This window comes from Hyaena hyaena, unplaced genomic scaffold, assembly GCF_003009895.1.
Source record: "Hyaena hyaena isolate Hyena2069 unplaced genomic scaffold, ASM300989v1 scaffold_706, whole genome shotgun sequence".
NCBI classification, from domain to species: Eukaryota; Metazoa; Chordata; class Mammalia; order Carnivora; family Hyaenidae; genus Hyaena; species Hyaena hyaena.
The window spans coordinates 883227-905716 of NW_024081337.1; the positions used below are offsets into that span (position 1 = coordinate 883227).

General features: G+C 35.6%; 1 protein-coding gene across 1 annotated transcript in view; it reads left to right on the forward strand.

Annotated features, from left to right (window-relative positions):
- Positions 1-16396, forward strand: part of MANEA (mannosidase endo-alpha) — a 67308-nt gene extending 50912 nt beyond the window's left edge. Inside the window, 2 exon segments of the mRNA XM_039217671.1 lie at positions 12616-12692; positions 13476-16396. Of these exon segments, the coding sequence (XP_039073602.1) occupies positions 12616-12692; positions 13476-14133 (735 nt within the window). The 3' untranslated portion in view covers positions 14134-16396.
- Positions 16397-22490: the final 6094 nt, after the last annotated feature.

The following is a 22490-nucleotide window of genomic DNA, read 5'->3' on the forward strand; positions in this document are numbered from 1 at the left end:
TCATGACTATTTTTTAGTTCTTTGATCTCTGCAGCAGATTTTCTGCTGTCTATGCTTTTTTCAAGTCCAGAAATTAATCTATGACTATTATTCTAAATTCTTGTTGAGTTGTATTGTTTATATCTGTTTTGAGCAATTCTTTAGCTGTCATTTCTCCTGGAATTTCTTTTGAGGGGGAATTCTTCTGGCTTGTCATTTTGGCTAGTTTTCTGTCCCTAATGTATTTTAAAAGCTTGTTGTGTGTCCTGCAGCTGCAAGCACTACTGTATTAAGGAAGGGTCATCACTATCCAGAGCCTGGCCTTTTAGAAGGTGTTTTCTGGAGAGTGTCACTTGCTCTCTGTTGATGTGTGTTTGGTTACTTTATCTCCCTACTCTTAGTGATGTTTTGAATCCTCCACTAGGTGTGCTTTGATTTGTTCCTTGAAGTAGCCCTGGAAAGGAAAACAGACAGAAAACCAACAGAAAACAAAAACACACAAACAAAAAACCAAATAACAAAAAAGCCCAGAAACATCAACTACTAGTAATCAACAGGATGGAGGTGGTGCTGATGGAAGAGGTCTTATCCCATACAAAGAGAGAAATGACAGGGATGGGGGGAAAAAAGAATAAAAATTGACCAGAGAAACCGTATGGCTTAATCCAGAGAGAGAAAAAGGAAAATAAAGAAGGAGGCAGCAAAAAACAAAAAGAAAAAAGAAAGTTATCCAGACAGGGAAACTATACTGCTTAATCCAGAGAGAGAGAGAAAGGAAAATAAAGAAGGTGGTGTGGAGCATGTATCAAGAGAATGGATTAAATATGTCTAACTAAACAAACCACCAGAGTAACCAGACTAGAGGATGGGAGAAATAAGGAGAAAAGGAAGGAAGAATATATCTAAATAATAAGAACTGTCAGAATTAAATCAGGCAGTGCAACAGTGCAGGTCTGGAAAAGGGGCCTTCTGGTTCACCAGCATCAATCCCACTCCAGTGGGATATCCAGTAGATGAATACTCAGTTACCAGGCGCGGAGGGGTGTGGTGCAGAGGGGTGTGGTTTGGTGTAGGAGGGTCCTGCATCCACTGTGGGCCCCCATGTCCATTTGCTGAAGTCCCTTCTTGTTGGTGATGGGGAGAAAAATAGCAATACCCAGTATCTCCTCAACGGACCGGTGTCCCAAACCACTCTGTTTAAGCTGGCCTCACTCTGCCCGGAGCACAAATGAGGCAGTTTGTCCCACTCTACCTACTCTCTTGCCCTGGAGTTTGGCTGGGATTCAAACTCCTGCTCTGTGTGCCCCGGTACTGGGGAAGTGCAGTTTGGCGCCAGTGGATATGTGGTTCCCTGTTGGCTGGCGCAGGCCGACTTTGTCCTGTCCCACAGCACTGCAGGGAGGGAATTGCTTTCTCCTACTGAGGACTGCGCCCCTGATATAGCCACCAAGCCCCGGGCTGGCCGGCCTCCTCCTCAGATGTACCATCTGGTCAGGCTGCCCGGACAAGAGAAATTCCCCTCAATTACAGACTGGTTCTTTCTCTGTCCCAGCCAGTTTGTTTTGTTTTGTTTTGATTTTTTCTTGTCCAGATACAGCCCTATGCTTCCCTAGCCACTCTTTCTCTTCCCTTTCTTTCCACAGAAGGGAATCCCTCCCCTCCGTTCGTTTTCTCTCTCCCAGTTCGCAGTCATGCACCTATGGCTTGTCAGGTTGTCCAGGTGGGTCCCTGGAAGTGCCAGTATCTCTTTTCCTCCTGGACTCTCCGAGTTCAAAGTCCTTTAACTTCAACACTGCTTTGTTTGTGAGATGAGGGAACTTCGGATAACACTATTTATTTACCCGCCATGTTGGCCCCTCCCCTCACTTCTCCCATTTTGTAGGTTGCCTTTTAGTTTTGTTGATTTTTTCCTTCGCGGTGCAGAAGCTTTTTATCTTGATGAAGTCCCAATAGTTCATGTTTGCTTTTGTTTCCCTTGCCTCCAGCAACATGTCCAGTAAGGATGTGCTGCAGCAGAGGTCAAAGTGGTTGCTGCCTGGGTTTTCCTGTAGGATTTTGATGGTTTTCTGTCTCACATTTAAGTCTTTCATCCATTTGAATTTATTTTTGTGTATTGTGTAAGAAAGGGGTCCAATTTCATTCTTCTGAATGTCACTGTCCAGTTTTCCCAATACCATTTTATCCCATTGGATATAGTTGGCGATATAGTTGTGAGTCCATTTTTGTGGTTCTGTTCTCTCCCAATGATCTGTATGTCTTTTTTTTGTCTCGATACCATACTGTCTCAAGGACTACAGATTTGTAATACAGCTAGGATTCCGGAATGATGATGCATCCAGTTTTTCTTTTTCAGGATTGCTTTGCCTATGCAAGGTCTTTTGTGATTCCATACAAATTTTAGGATTGTTTGTTGTAGCTCTGCAAAACATGCTGGTGGTATTTTGATAGGGATTGCATTAAATGTATAGATTGCTTTGAGTAGAATAGACAATTTTCGTTCTAATCCATGAGCATAGAACGTGTTTCCATTTCTTTGTGTCTTCTTTAATTTTTTTCAAAACTAAGTCTTCTATAGTTTTCAGAGTATAAATCGTTTACCTCTTTGGTTAGGTTTTTTAGTTATCTTATGGTTTTTTGTGCAATTTCAAATGAGGATGATTCCTTGATTTCTTTTTCTGCTGCTTTATTATTGGTGTATAGAAATGCAACAGATTTCTGCATGTTGATTGTATATCTTGCAACTTTGTTGAATTCATGTATTCTAGCAATTTTTTTGGTGGTCTTTCAGGTTTTCTACATAGAATATCATGTTGTTTGCAAGTACGTACGTGCCTCAAATTTTATATCTGATGATCAGAAAAATTTGGAATCAGATAGGCTAATATTTTACAAACATTTTAGGACAGTTTTTTTGCCTTGTGTGTGTGGAGCAATTATGCGGTCCTTTAAAAAAGTAGACCGGGAACCATGAGACTGGGGTTCCTAGCTCTGGAATTTTATGTTATTTACTTTATCTTCTTGGCTTATCCACCTCATTTGTAAAATGACATCATAAGATGTCATGAAATGACATGAAACCATAAGATGGTTTTATTTATTGGATATTATGTGTGATTTCTGTAGTGGTGAGCAGATATTTTTGTAATTAGATAAAGTATAATATATCCTATTTTTATAAAGAATGGATACTTTGCTTTCTAATACAAAAGTTAATGCTTGAATAATGACAGTAATTTACTTAAGATCCTAAGGCAATATGATATAAACAGAGGAGTAATTCTCTGAGTTCTATGCTAATAAACTGAGGCCCACAATGCACATACATCACCACATCTGAAGCTTTAAGAGTAAAATAAATGGGTTTATTAGTAATAACTATTTTTCGTTGCTAATTTTCAGCCCAAGGAAGTAATCTCCCCTTTTCTCCAATTTGAATAGTATAGAGTTAGTATTAGCCCCTTCCCTCCCAAAAAGCAGCTCTTCATCAATTTTATTGTTAAAATATTCTATGGGTTTTTTTTTTTAATGTTTATTTAGAGAGAGCAAGAGAGAAAGCCTGAGTCGGGGAGGAGTAGAAATAGAGAGAGGGAGAGAATCCCAAGCGAGCTCCACACTTTCAGTGCAGAGCCAGTTGTGGGGCTCGATCCCAAGAACCAGAAGATAATGGCCTGGCCAAAATCAAGAGTTAGTGACTTAACTGACTGAGCCACCCAGGCATCCCTAGAATATTCTAATAGTTTTAAGCCATTAATTTTATTCATCTTTGATTGAGATTTTTCTCATTCTTTGCTTGGGTTTATTTTACTTGTCTCTTGCTACTTTCTGAGCTGAAAATATTTTTCGTTTATTCTCTTTTTTTGGTTTAAGAAAGAGTTTGCTAAGAAATGAGTTTGTCCCACAGTTAAGCTTTTGCCATAGCTCATTAGTTTTGATTACATAATAGCTTAACTAGTATTAGTCACTAAGTACTTTGTAATTGCAATTTTTATTTATTTATTAACTTCAACCTAGAGTCATTTTAGGTGAGTGCTTTTTAAGTCAAACAAATGAGCAAAAATAACAAAAATGTTTGATACTATAGTTACTTGTTTTGCATTATCTTTAGCAAATGTGGACTAATTAATTTCTTCAGGGAGGGGCAAAGTAAATGAGTAAAACTAAAATATAAATCATGAGTTTTCAAAGAGAGATATGTGCTCTTTTATATATTTGTCAGTATATTTAATGGAACAAGAGCTCTAGCACTTTTAATGTCACTGAGTAGATTGGTTTTGTAAAAACTATAAAAATCAGGGGTGCCTGAGTTGCTCAGGTCATGACCTCACAGTTGATGAGTTTGAACCCCACATTGGGCTCTGTGCTGACAGCTCAGAGCCTGGAGCCTGCTTCCCATTCTGTCTTTGTCACTCTCTGTCCCTCCCCCGCATGCTCGCACATGCGCTGGCGCACTCTCTCCCTCTCTCAAGAATAAACAAACATTTAAAAAAATTTTTAAAGATACAGGTGGACAAAGACAGAGTAGAAAAAATACAGCTCTGATTTTAATATTTTTTTAAAAGTTTTTTAATGTTTGTTTTTGAGAGACAGAGACAGAGGGTGAGTGGGGGAGGGGCAGAGAAAGAGGAAGACAGAATCAGAAGGAGGCTCCAGGCTCTGAGCTGTCAGCACCGAGTCCGGTGTGGAATTACTCCTCAACTGTGAGGTCTTGGCCTGAGCCAAAGTCAGTCGCTTAACCGACTGAGCCACCTAGGCGCCCCATGCCCTCCTGTATCTTTATGAACATAACAGTGAAACAGTACTTGAGTGAGACATGTTTTGGTGGATTGTGTCACCGTTCAGCAAATATTCCTATTTCCCTTCCCCTCCATGGAAGAGAGTGAGTATACCTCTTGCCCCAATAATGTTGGGCTTGGCCTCATGGCTTATTTTGGCTAATGAGATATGACAAAACATAATGTATACCATGTCTGAGCATAAGCATTGTCCAAGGTTGTGTTCCTTTCTCTTCATTGAGAACAGCATGCTGCAGGTGTTCTTTGTGCCTAGGACCCTGAATGATAAGGCACACAGAGCAGATCTGAACCTGCTCCACAGTCTGGACTGTCGTTAGGTATGATCCTTCTATATCAGATTTGTTGAGAGTTTTATCATGAAAGGATGTTGTATTTTTTTAAATGCTTTTTCTGCATCTATTGAGATGTCGTCATATGATATGTATCTCATTCATTTCAGAATGCTGAACCGTTCTTGATTCCCAGTGATAATTTCCACTTGGTCATGGCATTATAATTTTTTAATGAGTTCTTGAATTCAGTTTGCTAATATTTGTTGAAAACTTTTGCCTCTCATTTTATAAGGTCCATAGTTTTCTATCCATGTAGCATCATTATCTGGCTTGGATTCAGGGTAAGGCTGGCCTCATACAGTGAGTTTAGAAGTGTTCCATTGTTTGGAAAAAAAGTAAAAAGTATTAGCATTAATTCTTCAAATATTTGGTAGAATTCTCAGTTAAGTAAGACATCTGGTCATGGGGTGTCATGGATCAGGAAGATTTTGATAACTGACTCAATCTCTTTACATGTTACTGTTCAGATTTTCTGTCTCTTTAAGAAATTATCCATTTCTTCTTGGTTATCTAATTTGTTGGCATATAATTATTCACAGTAGTCTCTTATCCTATTTTGATAGTGTCGTAATTTTTTTTATTTGATTCTTCTCTCTCATTCTCAGTCTCACTTAAAGAGTTTTAAATTTTGATAATCTTCCCCCAAAAAAACAGCTCTTAGTTTCATTAATTTTTTCTATTGCTTTTCTGGCTTCCATTTACTTGTGCTATGATCTTTATTATTTCCTTCCTTCTAACTCTAGGCTTAGTTTCTTCTTTTTCTAGTTCCTTGAGGTATAAAGTTAAGCTTTGTATTTACAGTCTTTCTCATTTCTTAATATGTGCCACTATTATCTATAAACTTCTGTCTCTGAACAGTTTTGAAGCATTCCATTGGTTTGGGTGTGTTGCATTTCCATTTTCATTTGTGTTGAGATAATCTTTGATTTTCTTTTGTTTCTTATGGGGTATAATTGACATGTAACATTAGTTTCAGGTGTACTATGTAAGGACTTTATATATATTATGGAATAATCACCACACTAAGTCTAGTTAACATCTACCACCATACATAATTAAAGAGTTTCCTTGTGATAAAAATTTTAAGATCTACACTCTCAGTAAATTTAAAATATTCAGGGCAGTATTAGGAACTATAGTCATCATGCTGTACTTTACATCTCCATTTCTCTCTCCTCTTTCTGAGATCCCTGTCATACAAATGTTAGTTTGCTTGATGTTATCCTACAAATCCTGTAATCTAGCTTCACTATTTTTCCATTCTTTTCACTTTTTTTCCCTCTGATTGGTGAGTTCCTATGCCCTCTGTTTGAGTTCATTGAGCCTTTCTTCTGCTTTATGCTATTTAATCCCTCTTGTGTATTTTTCAGTTCAGCTAATTTAGCTTTTAGCACTGACTTCCACTTGGTATTTATATTTCCTGTCCTTTTGTTGAACTTTTCACTTTTTTATCTATTCTGAGTTTTGTGAGCATATTTAGGATTATTAATTTCAGCTTTTTACCAAGTAATTTACTATCTCTCTCTTATTTGACTCTCTGTTGGTTTCTATGCATTAGATGAAGTAACCCCCTCTCTCACTCTGAATGGTTGGCCTTGTACAGAAGCCAAACCTTAAATTCAACTCTGCCCTAGCTTTTGGTTGTCTCTTAATCCTTTGTGTTTGTTTAAGCATCTTATTTATTTTTAATGTTTATTTATTTTTGAGAGAGGGTGAGCAAGGGGAGGGGCAGAGACAGTGACAGAGGATCTGAAGCAGGCTCTGCACTGCTAGCAGCAAGCTCAAGCCCAGTATGGGATTCAAATTCATGAACCTGTGAGATTATGACCTGAGCCAAAGTTGGATGCTCAACCAACTGAGCCACCCAGTGCCCTTTATCTTATTTTTAATAGATCCCTGTAGTTGGGGGTGTTCCAACACTAGTTAGTTATGCAAAGCAAGGGAAGACCTCAGTCAGTACCTAGATTGAGGCTGATAAGCCAGAGCCTTAATTAGGCAGTAGCTTTTTAAAGAATGCTAATATATACAGTCCAGTGGGACCACAAACATGAGACTCACTGGCCATCAGAGCAAGGCAATCCGATTGTGTTGCCTATGTGGCAGTCGTGAAAACTGGGGCACCAGGCAGGTTTATTAGCTCCTTTCTGGGAGATTCCACAAGCTCTGAGGCAGAGGGAGAGCACAAAGACCATATCCTCTGGTCTGTATTCCCTGAGATCACTTCTAGGCTCCAGATGTGTGCCAAACTTGAAGTCTTTCCCTAAGGCTGAAGCTCCTGCTTCAGATATAGAGTTATATCTAGTTATATATAGAGTTTCTATCAAATAAATTATAAAGTAAAACTACAAAGAAACAAAAATATTTAACTCTCACAGAGACACACTTTGGAAAAAGGAAAGTTAAAAGTAATTGGCATCAGTACAATAAATTACATCTATTGATATTTTAGGGGGAAGTATTACCAGAAGAAGCGCTACTGAAATACTTTTAAAATACAGCATCATTGCCACAACACATGGAGACATTTCCATAAAAAATTAATGATTTTTACTTAATTTTTCGGCCCTCTTCGAATTTACATTTTGAAATTTGATGTTCTACTGCAGTTCCAATTGCATGTAGTATCTCTTCAGGATACATGCACCCTTGAAGCTGAAGTGTATCCATTGTTGGTACCCAGTACTTGGGTTTTATTTTTTATCCAGCCATCCAGTGTGCCTTTTGATTGGTGAGTTTACACCACTTACATTTAGAGTGATTATTAATACGTAAGGACTTACTAATGTCATCTTAATTGCTTTCTGCTTTTATATTTCCATTATTTTTTTTTCCCTCTTTTTTTGGCTACCTTTGTAAATTGGTTATTTTTCATGGTGGTATGTTCTGTTTCCTCCTTTGTCAATTTGCTGTTGGTTTTTGTCTTATTATTGATGTTCCAATTTACCTACTGTTTTGCAAATTTCTTTAACAACATATTGTTGCTGTAGTTATTTCTCCTGCTTTTCCTTTGACTTTTATTCTGTAGTTGAAGAGTTGACACATCATCCTAATACAGAGTGACGGTTTTCTAAGGTATATTTTTACTTTTACCTAGTGTGTTGTATAGTTTTGTATGTTTTTATGTGGCTAATTAGCATGTCTTCATTTTAGCTCGAAGAACTCTTTATCAGATTGCTTGCAAGGCCGATTTAGTGGTGGTGAACTTTATTACTTCTTCATATCTGAAGGGAAACTTTGCCATATTAAATATTCTTGGCTGACAATTTTTTGTCTTTCAACACTTCAAATATGTCATTATACTCTCTCCTGGCCAGTGGAGGTTCTGCAGAGAAATCCATGGATAGCATAATGGGAATTGCTATGTAGGTTACATTTTTTGGTTTTTGGTTTTTTTAATAAGATACTTTTAATATTCTTCATTATTGATTTGTGACAATTATGTCTTATAGAAGGTCATGGGGTACGGAGATAAAAGGGTAATTAGTAGACTTGGACATACAAACCTTTCTTCAGGTTTGGGAAGTTCTCTCTCTTTTTTTTTTTTTTTTTTTTTTAATAAACTCTGCCCCCTTTCTCTCTTCTTCTGAAATCCTAGTTTATTCTGATATTTGCCTTTTTTATGGATAATCACCACTCACATAGACTTTCTTCACTTTTTTAACTCTTAAGTTCCCTCTTCTGCGTTGTTTCGAACTTCTTATTCTCCATGTCAGTTATTCTTTCTTCCATGTGGTATGCTTCATTGTATATGCTCTGTTGCATTCTTCATCTCATTTATTGAATTTTCAGCTCCAGAATTTGTTCTTTTTTATAACTTCATTCTCTTTGGTAAAAACAACAACAACAAAAAACCACATCATTTGTTTGTATTTTTAATTCCTGACTTCATTGAATTGTCTTTCTGAATTTTCTTAGAACTTGTTGAGTTTCTTCATTACAGCTATTTTAAATTCTTTATTATTTAGATCAGAATACTCTGTGCGTGTGAGCTTGATTGGTGCAGAATATAATTTTCTTTTAGTGATGCCCTATTTCCTTGATTTTTCGTAACCTTTATAGATATTTATCGGTGCTTTCACATTTGAAGTAGAAGATATCTCCTTAATTCTGCTTATTGTCTTCAGCAAATGGGATGTTATGTAGTATTGTTATTATATTTTTCCTCTTTTATGAAGAAACCTTCTCGTTGTCTTATCCCTTCTTTGGGGCACTTCTATAAAGCTGTTAGGTTTTCTCTGGTTCCTATACTTCAAGTTTGTGCTCTCTGTCTCCTGGAGACTGCTGTCACAGTGTCACTTGACATCCTGCACAAGGAACTACAGACCGTGAGGGGGGGTGTGGGTTTAGCACTGGGTGCTCTCACAGACCCAGCAGGAGTGGTACTCCTTGCGAAGCACAATCCCTCTTATACCATCTGAAATTCTTACCTGCTTCTTTCCCACTATCCTCCCAACTCCCAGTTATAGAGCTCCCACCTTAGTACTGCAGGTGCTGAGGGCGAAAGTGGATTTCTCTAGTTCCCATACGTAGGCACTCACTGATTTCTTTTCCCTTGCAGAAGAGGTTACAGCCACCAGATAAATTAGCACCCTCAGTGTTTCTTGGCCAGGAAAGTTGCTCTTACTGCTTTGCCTGCTGCCAGATCCCTATATTTTCCCTTTAAGGTTATGTGCTAGAGTCTGCCTTAGGGAAGGCTAGACTCAGGCTCACGTTCTCTCTCTAATGAGTGAGTGCCTGTTCAGGTCTTCACTCACCTGATTTTTGTCCCACAGTGGCAAGAGGGGTCTAGGTCATTTGGCTAGCTCCTCTGGTTCCCCAGCCCTTACAGAGGTTGCTTTGCCACTTCCTGGCTGCACTGGTGGGTGAGACTCCTGCCAGGCTCTTTGGAGTAAGGTGATAGGTCTGAGAACACCCACGAGGGTACTTTTGTTCATGTATGAATGTCAAATCTTTTGATTAAAAACAGGGATAAGCAGGAGAAACATTTTATGACAGCATGTTGCTGACCTTACCAGGACCATCAGATGTTCACTTTATTTTATTTTATTTTTTTTTTTAATTTTTTTTATGTTTTATTTATTTCTAGGAGAGAGAAACAGCGTGAGCAGGGGAGGGTCAGAGAGAGAGGGAGTCACAGACCGAAAGAGGCTCCAGGCTCTGAGCTGGCAGTCAGCACAGAGCCCGACGCGGGGCTCGAACCCACGAACCGCGAGATAATGACCTAAGCGAAAGTCGGACGCTTAACCGACTAAGCCACCCAGGCGCCCCAGATGTTCACTTTAAAAAGTTCACTTTTGCTGCAGGGTAGAGAAAAGCAGGAGAGGTCAAAAGTAGAAGCATGAAATGAGGGAACATTCATGACTCTTACTTCCTAAACTAAAGCTAACACAAGCATTGCATTTCATTTTATTTATAGTATTCTATCATTTATAAGGTTACTTTAGCATTGGTCTAATAGGATTTTCCCAATGAATGAGAAATAGTAAGTAGTTTAAATCATTAAACCTACAAAGTGATTTTAGAAGGGAAAATGAAAATATATATTTATCAACAATGGCTTTTTTAATTACTGTAAATATATTGATATGTACTTTACAAAAGGAAGGATGCCATTTATATTTGACACAGGCTATTTGCTTAATGTGGTATACTTTGTTTATAAAATGGAAACTTAGAAAATAAAACATTCCATCTAGAGGGAGAATTACCCAAGGTAACATTACATAAGAATATGAAAATACCTATATCCTTGCCAATCTGCTTTCCCCCCACTTGAAGTTATAAAGCAAATACCAGAGCTACTGAAAACTCTGACTGTCCTAGCAATACTTACAATACACAGAATTGAATTTTACCTTACCGATAAAACTTCCTATAATGAGATTTTGATAATACTAACAATGTAGGGAATGATATTTTCACTAAATGCTGTCTGATTTAAACTTCTATGACAACTATTAGCACTGATTCAAATAAAATTGATTTTACTTTAATTAGGTAATTAAAAACAAAGGCACTTTATATTGCAATAGCACAGAAATTTTTTTTAAATATTTTTTTATTTATTTCTAAGAGAGAGAGAGAGAGAGAGAGCGTGAGCAGGGGAGGGTCAGAGAGAGAGGGAGATACAGACTCTGAAAAAGGCTCCAGGCTCTGAGCTGGCAGTCAGCACAGAGCCCGACGTGGGGCTCGAACCTACGAACCGCGAGATCATGACCTAAGCGAAAGTCGGACGCTTAACCGACTAAACCACCCAGGCGCCCCAAAAATTTATTTTTAAAGAGAAAGAACCTCAGGCAGACTCTACACTCACTCAGCATGGAGCCCGATGTGGGGGGCTTGGTCCCATCACCCTGGGATCATAGCCTGAGCTAAAATCAAGAGTTGGATGCTCAACCAGCCAAGCCACCCAGATGCCCCCTAGCAGTTTCTAATTACAAACATGCCTCATAGAGACCAAATCCTAAAAATAGAATAACATCAAAATGTTTATGAGATTGTCATAAAGATGTTTAGTGGCTACTGGTAAGTCAGTAAAATTAGTAATAGAAGTGAAAATTTTTGCATTATATGATATTCAGATCTTAAGTACTAGTTAGAAATTGCATACAAAATGGTTTTGCTAGCCATAATTAGTTTTTTTATTCATATAGAGGTAAGGTTTTTTAATTTAAAAAATACTTCTGGTTACTGCTTTCTACAATTATGGTTGAGATCTATAAACCACTATCAACAAGCATACATAGTACTAGCATTGTTATTTTTTCAGTAATTTTGGGATGAATCCTTTGAGTTATAGTACACATTATCATTAAAACAATATTTCACAAAATAATCTACATATAGAGTACTTTGTCATTTAGAGAAAGTGCTATTGGAGTGCCTCAGTGGCTCAGTCGGTTAAGCACCTGACCCTTGATCTCTGTTCAAGTCATGGTCTCAGTTTATGTTTGAGACCCATGTGGGGCTCTGCACTGACAGCGTGGAGACTGCCTGGGATTCTCTCTCCTCCTTTCTGCCTCAAAATAAATAAACTTAAAAAGATATTTACTACTGACTCCATTTAAATGTAAACTTAATTGGTCACACTGGGAAATAGATTCCAGATTTTCAGGACCATGTTCTTTTTAAAGAAACTTATGCCTGGATGTAGAATATATCCTATTTATTCTTTATAAGAAATAAAATATAGGAAGAAGTATTGCATAGTGGTCAGATATTTGAGTTCTGAATTCAGGTTGACCATTTTACCACTTTCTGCCTAACTTCGTAACTACCTGAGTCATAAGAATGGAGGTAAAAAGTATAAACTGTTGAGCATCTTATTTCACAGTAATTACATTGACTAAGCTTTCTCTGTTAGAATTCTGTTAAGGTTTATGTTCAATAAGTATTCATCTTAAAATAAGATTATTAAAAACATGGAATATACTTTAATTTTTATGTTTACATTATACATAATTTTTTCTTTCATTGACTTTTTTTTCTTTTCTTTTTTTTTTTTGTCTTAGGTCACTTTTCACATCGAGCCATACAGCAATCGTGATGACCAAAACATGTACAAAAATGTCAAATATATTATAGACAAGTGAGTTTCTTTTGTGTTCATAATTTTTTGATTCAGTGACAATAACAATTATAAGAAGAGTACACTGAAATTGTATTTGAGAGATTTGAATGAGTCATGGTCTGATAATTAAAACTAAATAAATTTTGTAACGAATAATCATTTTGAGGAACATTTCTGAAATTCTTATAATTCACTTTCTGTGTAAATAGATTGTTCTCTTTATAAGCTATTTATGATATATCATATAAATGATATAAAATATTTTAAATTGATATTATATAAATCACAAATAATAGAGCTTTGTCTGTTTACAAAACATGGACTGCTTTTCTATCAGTGGACTCCCATCCAGTATTTTATATTCAGATTAAAAAAAAGGAAAAATTTATTAATTTTGTTCAAGGATTTTACTGATGAGAACCTGTGCCAGTTACTATACTCTTAAAAAGAAACTCCTCAGCAACAGGGAGACACTGATTACTGATAGAAAGCAGTTGACATAGTCATATAGAAAATGGGCTTTTTATGGTATTGGTCATTATTTGTAAACCTCAATATAAGATAATCAGTTTCTTCTTAGGTAATGTCTTGATGTATCCAGTATCTCATTTTTATAATCTGCAAAATTATAAATACATGTTTAATAAATACCCTTAATACAACTGATCTCCCCCCAAAGAAAGTGAACAATGTGCTTATTAAATTGCATGGATTACCTTCATTTTCATTATAGAAACACTTATTGTCTATGGAAAATGAGTTGCAGGTATCATTACATTTTTACATACTTTTGTGTTCTAGGTATGGAAATCATCCAGCCTTTTATAGGTACAAGACCAAGACTGGCAGTGCCCTTCCTATGTTTTATATCTATGATTCCTATATCACAAAGCCTGAGAAATGGGCCAATCTGTTAACTACCACAGGATCTCAGAGCATTCGCAATTCTCCTTATGATGGACTGTTCATTGCACTTCTAGTAGAAAGCAAACATAGGTACGATATTCTACAAGGTGGTTTTGATGGAATTTACACATATTTTGCCACAAATGGCTTCACTTAAGGCTCATCCTATGAGAACTGGGCTAGGCTAAAATTTTTTTGTGATCAGTTCAACCTACTGTTTATCCCAAGTGTTGGCCCAGGATATATAGATACCAGCATCCGTCCATGGAACGCTCAAAATACTCGGAACCGAATCAGTGGGAAATACTATGAAACTGCCCTGGGTGCAGCACTACATGCCCACCCCAGTGTAATTTCCATCACCTCTTTTAATGAGTGGCATGAAGGAACTCAGATTGAAAAAGCTGTTCCCAAAAAAACCAGTAATACAGTGTACCTGGATTACCGGCCTCATAAACCAAGTCTTTATCTAGAACTAACTCGTAAATGGTCTGAAAAATACAGTAAGGAAAGAGCCGCTTATGCATTCGATCATGAGCTGCCTCTTTCTTAATGCATTTATAATTATAGAAAGCAATAAATATGTTTTTTGAGTTACAGGAATAACTGTCAGTCAGTATACACTGATCTTAAAAGAATTTGGCCTTTTTTAAAAATGGTAACAACATTGGCACCCTTCACAGTGCTGCACTGAAAAAATATGGGAGAAAAATTGTGCCTAATTTGCTGAATTTCTACTTTGATACTAATTTTTATTTCACAGTAAATGCTTGTGTTGCATAATTAGTGCACAGTTACATCCAACTTGTATTCTGGGCCAAAGAAATAGATTGTGTGCATATTTGGTATGTCTAGTGAGGAAAATAAGACCTAAACAATAGTGTACATGTTTGATTTAGACTTTTTTCAGTGATTCAGTCATCCAGAGTCTGAACACTAAAGTCTCCAATAAAAATTCTTAAGGAAAACGTAATCATAACTTCAGTCTTACAGTGAATCCTGTCGTGTGAGGAAGGCCTGCTTTCTGAAGCACAGCATCCTTTGAGGATTTTTGATAAACTGTAGCACGCTTGGTGTTGTGTCTGTCTCATGTATCTGCTTCACAATGCTGAATTCCAGATTTTAGAAGCTGTGGAAAGTTGTTTCATAAAAGTTAACAATTACTTCTTAATTATTAAGAAAACATACTTCACAATTATTCATGTTTCAAAAATTCAATGTTAATGAGAGATCAACTGTTAATATCAATTTTTATTTCTTTTTCTTTCTTACCGATCCCTGGATTTCCTTCATGTTTTAAGCTATTTTTACCAAAATAGAGAAAATATACTTAGCATTTTAAGGCCGTGGAAATGAAAATTCTTTTATATCTTAAATCATTCCTAAGTTTTACTTTTAACATTCTAATAATGGAAATAATCTCATTTAAAATACTTTGGTATTATGTATAATAATATCCCCCTGTAAAAACATCATACTTTCATGGTACCTATCACGTTTCATGCTTGTGATCAGTTGTCATACTGTGACAGATTAACCTACCTGTATGCTAATAGTGAAACTATAATAGTATATGTTCTCCTCCAGTTCTTACAGTTAATATTTGTAACTAGAACTGTAGTAAAAAAACATATGCTATTACATGAAAAGTGTAAAATTATTTCTTATTAAATTTAAATAGAAGCAATTGGGCAGTGCTAATCAAAAATACATAAATCTTCAGGGTTTAGAGACACTCATGCAGAAGTAAAGTAACAGTAGAATTTATCATAAAATAGCTCATCAGGTGATGAAACTTATTTTTAATCAGTGATTCTGAAGTAAAATTTCTTTGAAAAGAGGTATGATTCGTGTTTAACTTATTTATAACTTAATTTGCCATTTCTCAGAATGATCAGACCAGGAGAAATTAGTACAACAGTAGTAATCCACTTTCTACAGGGAATGACAATAAATCACTATAATGACATAAGCAAGCATCTTCATAGGCACACTCATACAGATAGAACCTGTGGATTTTTTTTTTCTTATATTAGCCACTGTATGCTATCATAGGGATGAATTCTAAATATGTCATGCCTAGTAACCCCTTACACTGTATTAAATTTTGAAGAACTACTACAGAGAAATTTTTGTCACTGTTTATACTGTATATTTGTACCTACTGTGACAGAAAATTTTATGAACTGGTTCTTAGATTAAGGGAAAGTGTATGAAAACAAAGTCAACAAATCCTCAATACAAATACCACCACTTCCTATCTTGCTCTCATTGCAGACCTAGATCATTGACAGCATGCATTACCTCTAAACTTTACCCCAACCAGCCAGTAACAATCAGACTTCAAAGGAAAATAAAACAGGTCTGTCTTCAGTGCAGAAAGTTATTTTCAAGGGAAAAATGTTTGTGGAGACTATCATGTGTCTTTTCACCTGTTTTAAAAAAACAATTATTAGAAGGAGTCATCTCCAATAATTTTATTCTCAAGAATGCTCTCAAAACCTTCCTCAGGTATTTATTACAGCTGCCTTCATCATTTGACTTCTAGCACAGTTTATATCATTATTATCACAAGAAGAGCAAAGAACTGATTGGCTAATTTAAACCATATAGGTGTAAATTCAATAAACTTAAACAGTGTAATATATGCAATGCATGAATCATAATTCTTTTATGGTTTATAGAAAAATCTGTTTTATTGTCCCTTTAAGGACTAATTGTCAAAAACTGCTGTTAATAATGTTTAAGTTGTACATTAACTTTTTTGTTTTGAAGTAATTAAAAATGGACTATTTTGTTATATTATCTTTCATTTAATAAAAGCATACATGAAATAGTATATCTTATATATAAAAATGTGCTCCTTTCTACTTATGAAATATTTAATTTCTGTTTAACAGATGAAAGTAGTATTCATTCAGCATTTGATATTTTGTTTGAGATACGTAGCACTTACAAAGTCTATCTTTAACTGCATATACATTTCAAATGTGTGAATTTGCTAACCACACATTTTTTTTTAATTTGGGAGATGTTTTATTATTATTTTTTTTTGTTCTTTGGGCATAATCATGTTCTAACTCTTTTAGGAAATTGATCTTACCCTAACAAGCTACCAAGTTTATAACCATGCACTTTTTCAAACTGATCATGTAGTTTAAACACTATAGTGCCTACAGAAACAGCTGTTAACACTCTGTATCTAAATTTTGGATTACAGTCAAACACTCTCATGTTCCATAGTATAGATGCAATACTTTATTTATGACCAGCAAAAGTCCAGTCACTTTAAAAAATATCTACAATTTCAAAATGAAAAATGGACCTAGCCACAGCCCCAAGCAGAAAAGTTCTTTGGCTCAAATGTCTCTTTTTAAAAAATATACTCCAAATTAAATTTTATACTGACTTTGTTACAAGTCCACATAAAGTCTAAATGTTATTGTATACTGTAAAACTATCCTTGAGAATTCAGGTACTACATTGGCTTGATTACGTTACAGAGACTCGCTTATCCTTAGCCCAAAGGACTTAGTAGTAGTGCAGTTATATTTCACCTGTCCATGAAGAGAGGAACATTTTTCAGTGTGATTAGTTTTTGTTGGTTTTACATAATTTATGATATCAAAAGAAATTAAAAACTAGTAAGCAAATGGTCATAGATCTAAAATTTACTGAAATTAAAACAGCATTTTTTATTTTTGATGTTCTAGATTTCATTTAAAAGCATCTTAAATTGTTTTAAAAAATTAACCATAAATTTAACCATAAAGTTAAAGAGCCTTTCAGAAAATACCCCATGAGGGGTGGCTGGGTGGGTGGCTCGGTGGCTCAGTCGTTTCAGCATCCGACTTTGGCTCAGGTCATGATCTTGCAGTTCGTGGGTTCGAGCCCCGTGTCGGGCTCTGTGCTGACCGCTAGCTCAGAGCCTGGAGGCTGTTTTGGATTCTGTACCTCCCTCTCTCTCTGACCCTCCCCTGCTTACACTGTCTCTCTCTCGCTCTCTCTCAGAAATAAAGCATTTAAAAATTTAAAAAAATACCCCATGAAATAAATATTTCATGATATAAAACAATGGTATACTATTATAATTCTATATACAATTCAACTTATGGTATATGATTGTATATTCATGCTTTGTGTTTTTGACTTTTTGAAAGAATTGGTTAAAAATCTAGGCAAAGATTTTTGTAAACAACAAAAGTGACACTTTATCTATTCAATCACATTTAAAATATATTACAGTTATATTCATGCATAAAAGTATGTTTGAATCAGTTTTACAAAAGCCATTATGAAAACACTGTCACCATTTTGCTAATATCTAATGTAATGTGATGTTTACCCTGATTTTGAAAATTGAAAAAATATTTCAAAAAATTCAACTGTAATAAATGCAATAGTTTAGAAATTTATATATTTAAATAGTCACCTAAATATAGTGTGCCAGAACCATTTTGTATATAGTAAGTTTATTTTGAAGGCTGCCATTCTATATGTTGTTTTTTAATTACTTAGGTTCATTAGTCATGTGGCACACTATTAAGCCGTTAATATTAAAGTAAAGCAATCTAACCTTTGGCGTCATGTAAAAAGTTAACTGTAAATCTGCTAAATTCTTCAAAATTGGTGTTATATTTATTTAAAGTACATTCTTGAAAAGTGTACTCTTGACTTTTTGGCCATCTGGTAAAAAATGTTGAATGTTAATCATTTTATCAATAAGTAGGTAGGCTCAAGTTCTGTTTTTTTTTTCCCTTCATGAGTATTATGTATTTTTAGCTAAAGACTTAATCTCCAAATAAAATATTATTTTAATGTACAGTATTTCATTGTTTTCTTTTCACTTGAGTCATTCTTATATAGTGTGTAGGTAATATTTCCTCTTTTTAAAAATGTGTGTACTTTTTGAAAAACATAAAATGTTTTCTGCAAAAAAAGTAATTTAAAAACTTACTGGATCACCTGGGTGGCTCAGTTGATTAAGTGTCCGACTTTTGCTCAGGTCATAATCTTATAGTTGCTGAGTTCAAGCCCCACATTGAGTTCTGTGCTGATGGCTCAGAGCCTGGAGACTGCTTCAGATTCTGAGTCTCCCTCTCTCTCCCCCTCCGCCACTTGTGCTCTATCTCTCTCTCTCTCAAAGTAAATTTTTAAATATGAACAATGAAAGATGAGGTTTTATAAAGAATGTACATATACAATGCTAGCATGTGTGTTTAACTACATATTTGGTATTGAGCTTTAGTTAATAGTGTTATATGTTTCTTCTAGAAAAGCACCTCCTTTAATCTACAAGGTAAACTTTACCTTGTCAACAGAATTTAAAGTAAAAGGTACAACATGGGGAATATAGTCAATGGTACTATAATGTTGCATTTAGTAACTACATTTATGGAGAGCACAGCATAATGCATGGAGTTGTTGAATTGCTATGTTGTATACCTGAAACGAATGTAATGTAGATCAGAAAATTTCAGAAAAATGCATTTCTCAAATGGGCATTATACCTAGTGTCAAAAATGTAAAAACCTACAGGAGCCTGTCAGGTAATAGTGATATTCTTGAAAAGGCAAAACTCTATAGACAGAAGACATTGGTGGTCACCATGGTTTAGGTGTTGGGGAAAGGGGCTTGATTACAAAGGAGCAGCACAAAATAATTGTTGATTGCTCAACACTATACTTTTGGAAAAATTCACAGATGTATTCAACTGCTTTCCCGTTAACACATACACAAACAGGTTAGTTTTCTGTATATTAGTATTTTTTAAGCCTATAATGTTAACTACTACGCATTCATACGAATGATAAAAATTAAAAAAGACTTAGAATGCTAAAGCAATCATACCTTGTGGTGCCAGTATAAAATACTTCGCCAACTTTCAAAAACTGGCAATTTCTTATATAGCTAGACATGTCTTTACGCTATGACCAACAATACATCTAGTAGTAGAATTTCTCATCTTCAATCCTCATTTTCTTTTCCCTATCTCAAATCATGCCACTGTCATTCATGCCACATGACCAGAAATGTGGTCATTCTTTGCCTTACCACACTCTCTCAGTGCCCTGAGCCACATCAGCCATTAGGTACCGCTACTCTTTCCATAGATATTTCCTAAATATTTATGCTATGTTCCATCTCTATAATCTCTGATCATACCTAAGATACCGTCATTTTTTTTCACTTGGCCTGTTACATCTTCTCAACTAGTTTATGTATTGTCTAATTAAATCACTCTCTAGGCCCAGTCTAGGTCACTCTCTTGCTTCAAATCCTTTAAGTGACTGCAAATTTCCTACAGAATAAAGCACAAACTTCAGAAGGTATGAAAGATGTCTCATTACTGTTCAATGCCTATAGCAACAGAATTTTTGCTACATCATAGTATTTTACTTTAGAGGGATTGACAAACACAACTTGCTATTTCATAATCCCATGAAAAGATACACACACACACACACACACACACACAAAATATGCGTGTGATGTCTTCCTTATTGTTCCTCACTTATTTACTCCTACTTGAAGGAGCATAAGAATGGAACAGAAAAGCAAAGGTAGAAAGGAAATAGACATTTCTAACAAGTATCTAATATGTGTCAAACACTGTGTTAAAGTTCTGTACATGTTATTTCATGTGATAATCATCTAACATTCTGAAGCAGTTTATGTTTATTATATAATTAAGGATACTATAATACAAAATTTGTCAATGTCCCACAGCCACTTGAGTCGAGATGGGTCTGAACAAATGATGTCATTCTACAATAGGGCCAGCTTATCTAGAAGTATTTCCCAACACTGTCCCTGCTCACACAGGTTAGATACTCCAACTACACTTCTAGCACTTACTACTTTGTATTGAGATATACTTCATAGGTAAGTATCTTTTTAAAATAAGCACATTGGGAGTGGGGAGTATCTTTGGTTTCACTTTTTTAAAAAGAATATCATACATGGAAGAAACATAATAGATATTTAGGTTTTTTAAAAGGGAGTCATGGACTCAACACTAAATTTAATGAAATGTAGCATTCCTCATAACTTTGAAACCTCAGAGGTGCATCTTTTCCATCTACACTCCCAATGTCTGACACAGGTTGGGTGCAAATTGAATAACTTGTTGAATTGACAGATTTATATGAAGCTTGGCATACACAAAACAATGTGTTACACAAAGGTTTCTTCTCATGAACATTTCTTACTACTCTTATCCTCTTGAGCTACTGGCAAGAAAATTGTAGATGCGTTCCATGAATTGATGATTATAACCAAATAATATCGGCATATAAAATATCTTTTTATCTTCACTAACTAAAACATTAAAAATAACTTGTAGTTGTGGGGTACCTGGCTGACTCAGTCGGTTAAATGTCTGACTCTTGATTTTGGCTCAGGTCATTATCTTAGGGTCCATGGGATCGAGCCCCACATCAGTCTCCGCGCTTGGCATGGAGCCTGTTTGAAATTCTCTCTCCCTCTCCCTCTTTTCATCCCCTGCTCATTCTCTCTTTCTCACTCGATAAACATTTAGAAAATAAATAAAACTGTAGTTATATCTCATAAGTTTTATTTTGTTGTTTTTCTGACCCTTTCATACAAAATCAATTTCAGGAAAGTCCTATAATGCAGGCAAAAACAATAAACAGAAAAACTCCATTGCTTACATAAAAGTAAAGCTATTCTGTTGATTAAACACATTAGAGGCAGAAATTCTAGAAGTGTCCCAATTAAACATATTTGTAATCAGTCATTTACTCTAACAGTATAATGTTTGAGATAGTCATAGCTTCTGAGCTATTTACATAATCCCTGTGCTCTTTCCACTAAATGTTTTGCTAAATTTAACACAGCTATTAAAACAGAACATGCACCAGAAATTTTTAAAAAGTAAATGTTGACATGCTTTTCAATCAATATTAAGATTTAGAAAACCATGTGTGGAATATTAACCTCATTTCTCCATTAATCATAATTCCTCATAGATCTTTCCATCTTAAGTAAGACAGTAGAGTCAGTTCTTTCTTACTACTTGTGACAAAATCCCACAGATACCATACAGCATATTTAGCAATTGACTAAAATATGATGACTGGGTTGGATAAACAGTTATCCTAGGAAACCACATGCTGGAGAAATCTTGAAGAGGTTGTTTAGTCAGATGGTACACATTCTTACATATATGTTATCCTTTTTCCCATTTCCTAACACCTCCACTACCTTCTCTCTCCAATTCATGATCTTTCTTCCTAATTAACTAAGTAGAAGCAATCGAAGATGTTTCCCAAAGAGCCATTCCTTTATATAATGCCCTCCCCATAAGTGTGAGTAGGATCTATAATTGATACTCATTTCTAACAGACTACAGTAAAGTTTATGGTGGTGTCATTTCTGCAATTACTATATGGCAAAGGTGAAATGATTTTGAAGATGTAATTGAGATACCTAATCAGTTAACCTTAAGTTAATCAAAAGGTACAGAATTCTTGGTGGGCTGCCTAATCAGGTGATCCATTTTTTAAAAAAGGCCAGAGGTTACAGACAATACATTAGAGATACTGTCTCACTGACAAGAAGCAAACCACCATGAGTGTACAGCTTCAAAGAAATGAAGTCCCCCAGCAACCACAGGAACTGAGAAGGGGACTCAGCTTTACATTTTCCTCAGTACCGGCTGATGCCTTAATTACAGCTCTGTAAGACCCTGAGCCAAGAATCCAGGTAAGCCATGCCAAGTATCCTGACTCACAGAAACTGATCATTTTGTAATAATTTGTTACATAACGATAGAAAACTAATACACAGTCAAAAGAAAATGTGCATTATCTGCCACCCCCACATGCATTCTCCTGCATGCACTTGGGCTCATCGACCCTGTCAACCTTTCTTTTAATTATGAATAAA